This window comes from Lipomyces japonicus (genome assembly GCF_038497905.1).
Source record: "Lipomyces japonicus strain CBS 7319 unplaced genomic scaffold V1514scaffold_120, whole genome shotgun sequence".
Taxonomy (NCBI): Eukaryota; Fungi; Ascomycota; class Lipomycetes; order Lipomycetales; family Lipomycetaceae; genus Lipomyces; species Lipomyces japonicus.
Genome location: NW_027117932.1, coordinates 5504 through 8859, shown reverse-complemented (window position 1 = coordinate 8859; position 3356 = coordinate 5504). Strand labels below are relative to the sequence as shown.

At 35.2% G+C, this 3356-nt stretch overlaps 1 protein-coding gene across 1 annotated transcript; it reads right to left on the bottom strand.

Moving 5' to 3' along the window:
- Positions 1-675: 675 nt before the first annotated feature.
- On the bottom strand, positions 676-2883 carry V1514DRAFT_355145 (major facilitator superfamily domain-containing protein; the record flags this gene model as incomplete). Its single annotated transcript, XM_066929626.1, has 3 exons — positions 2139-2883; positions 1107-2091; positions 676-1031 (listed from the first exon to the last, which is right to left on the bottom strand). The coding sequence occupies exons 1-3, from the start codon at positions 2472-2474 to the stop codon at positions 676-678; spliced, it is 1677 nt and encodes a 558-aa protein (XP_066780512.1). The 5' UTR covers positions 2475-2883.
- Between the last annotated feature and the right edge of the window lie 473 nt (positions 2884-3356).

Sequence of the window (3356 nt, the reverse complement as noted above, 5' to 3'; positions counted from 1 at the left end):
AAAAAAAAAATTTTACTGATAAAAAAAATTCTTAAAAGTGGAAAATGAAAATTCAAAAATTATTTCAAAAAAAAATTGTGGTATAATTTAACTCAGTAAGTACATAAAAAAAAATACAAAAAATTGCAATTAGAAATTAAAAAAAATTTCAGCAAAGTAAAAACACCAAAGTGGAAAGTGAAACTAAAAAATTTTGAAAATGAAAAAAATCTTACTTATGTGTAATCAAGTACATAATCATCAGATGGATGGAATGCAATACTCTGACTCTAATGCTCTAATGCTCTAATGGTCTAATAATGTATAGGGGCACTTGAGTGCCCCAGATGCGAACGCAGAAATAACAACTTTTTGAAAGTGCCCCAATTTTTTTTTTGCTAACAAAATTACGCCCTTACCCCGAGTGCCCCATAACTAAATCAAACGGTAACCTTGATTACACTGTTAAACTGAGGCGTGACAGCGCTGACTGAAGAATACTGTCTGCCTACGTTTTGACTTTTAAGAAACAAAAATTCTTCAAAAGGTACTTGTTAACATAGCACATTCATAAGATAAGATAATATATTTCATATTTCGCTTGTGTACATGACATGTCCTTATTTTAATCGAAATACTGAGACGCTTTCCATCCATCCTCGTGTATTTGTTTTATCACTTATACCATTCAAGACATCAATGTCCAAATCTAAAATCTAGTCTCCTAGACCCTTCATCTTTTGTCGTGAGTCTGTATTCATTTTGTTGTTCAACTGTCAAGGAATTCCATTTAGCATCCCTCTGCTTATTCCGGAACACGTAATATAACTTTGCAAGACCATAAAGCACAATATTCATAGATGCTACGCCAATGAGCACTTGGTTACCCCGGTGATATAATGGTTTGTCATCAGCCCTATAGATATTAGCTCCGATAATAACACTTATTTGACCAAACATGTTATATAGAGCTGCCGATAAAGTTCGGGTTCGAATAGAATTAGAATTGCGAGATGTCCAACCAAGCTGAATAGCCACCGATGACGGAAACCCTAATATAACCGTTAAAACTCCATATTTAGACCATCGTTAAGTCTCTTCAGTAAAAACTCTTAATGGAATTAAACAGGACAGAACCCATGCTTGTGAAAACATTCCCAAATAACATCGACTATTGGACCATCTCTGACCAACATATGTAATTAACAGAAGAGTCAAGAGTGAAAGTATCTGTTGTGGAAGCACCATTAAAATAGATTGAAATGTTGAAAACCCTAGACTTCTCAAAGTGAGAGTCATATACGAATCAACAGGACTAACTGGAATCCACCACACCATTCCAATAGCATAAATTGGCCAAAGATCAAAATCAGTAAATGATTTCCAAATTTCTTTCCAATTCAATGCTTGTCTGTTGTGCATACCACCCTTCGAGGGATCATCACGTAAAACTCGATTAACCATAATAACTTCCTCCCGAGGCGTAAACCATCCTTTTTTCCCCCTAAACCATGATGCAGTCTTAGTTGGAGCTGGTGGCATTAAAAGAGCAGCCCATAATCCAATAAATCCTGTAATTGCTCCTTCAATAAGAAACATCCATCTCCAGCCCTCCTTTCCATGAACTCCAGCCATATGAAGAATTCCAAACCCCATAAATGCAGCTGAAATCTGAGCAAGTGTAAACGCCACATAAAAATAAGCAAATCGTACTGGAAGCTCAATTGTTGTGTAGAAGTAGGACAAATACAAGCACACATCTGCAATAAATCCACCTTCAAAAGCACCAAGGAGTGCACGAGTAACGTAAAAGGAACCCGTTGAGCTTATTGCATATTGGGACATGGCAACTCCAGACCAACAAAGCATTTGAATAGGAATCCAGGTGTCTGGGCCAAGCTTTTTAGAGATAAGCTGTGAAGGTACTTCTGCAACCAAAAACACAGCCCTAAAAATAGAATTTGCATTATTATAAACATCAGTCGAAAACCCAAGATCTGTAAGCATATTATCTGCCACGGCTTGTGAAATATTGCCACGATCAAGCTGAAGAGACATAAACATAATAGCAACCCATAACATAATTCTCAGATCGATTTTACGCACGATTTTCTACACATAGTCAGTAAAATAGTTCTATCCAAAATTCAATTTCTTACCACTTCTTCCCTCCATGTCCATCTTGCTAGTGGATCGAATCTGTGAATATTTTCATACTCAGGAATTGGTTGATAAGCCTTAGCCTTTATAGGATCGTCAAATACTGATGGTTGTGTGGCAATGCCATCTAAGTCCACATTGGCAGGACCATGAATGTGCCAAAAGTAATATTTTTTGGGGGGATGGGCTGCCAAAGTTGGCCAATCCTTGGGAATATTTAGTTTCTCATTATCACCGTACTCGATAGACTTAGTATCATCTTCGTCATAGTCTGATTTTACAATAAATTTCTCAGACAACTGGCCGCCTTTACTTTCAATAATAATATCTGACATGACTAACTATTATCGACTTGAATGTACTACAGCACGGTAAATATAGATATGAAACGGCGGTATTTAAATACATGAATCAGAACCATTTACTAGTAAGGGTCCATATTGCACAAACTTGAGTCATCCCAACGTGATATAGTAGTACGTATGGTAAATTAACTGCTTGTATATTAAACTTGCGGAACAATCATAAAGGTATATGAAACAAGCATTTTGTCTTGTCCAAGAGAGGTACGCATATATGAAGTGAAGTAACCAATCTCATGACAATTTTTTTTAAATATAACTGAAATATATTATGAGCTATTCTGTTTGCTCGAATAATTTGAATGATGCTTTTTGGAGTATAAAATCTCATCAGCATGCAAAAATATATGTTGTGTTTTTCGTAATACAACTGCTCCGATCGGATCGCCGACCAAAAGAAAAACGGGATAACCCGAGTCTTTTCCACCATAAAACATAAAACAACATTCTACATTTTTTTTTCGTAAAGTCTAATTTAAACTATATAATTTACATAATACATATATGAAATACGAATACAATAACACAAAATTTTAATTGACCGTAATCGTATCCATCCCTATAATAATATATATTTTTACTACACAATGATGCGATAATATAGTATTGAATGGTAATTCGATCGTTGGTAGTTCTCATTACGTCTTTAGTGGGTGTTTCAAATGGCTGAACAACCAATTTCATTTAAAGTTCACAGTGAGCCGTACCCTCGCCAGATTTGCATACAAATTCTTTTTGGTGGTTGTCAGGGTAAACTACCTTTACGCTATAGAAATACGATTATTATATGATTACTATACGATTAGTTACTAACTATACGAATAAGCCTAAAGTTTTACAAATAATTATACAAAT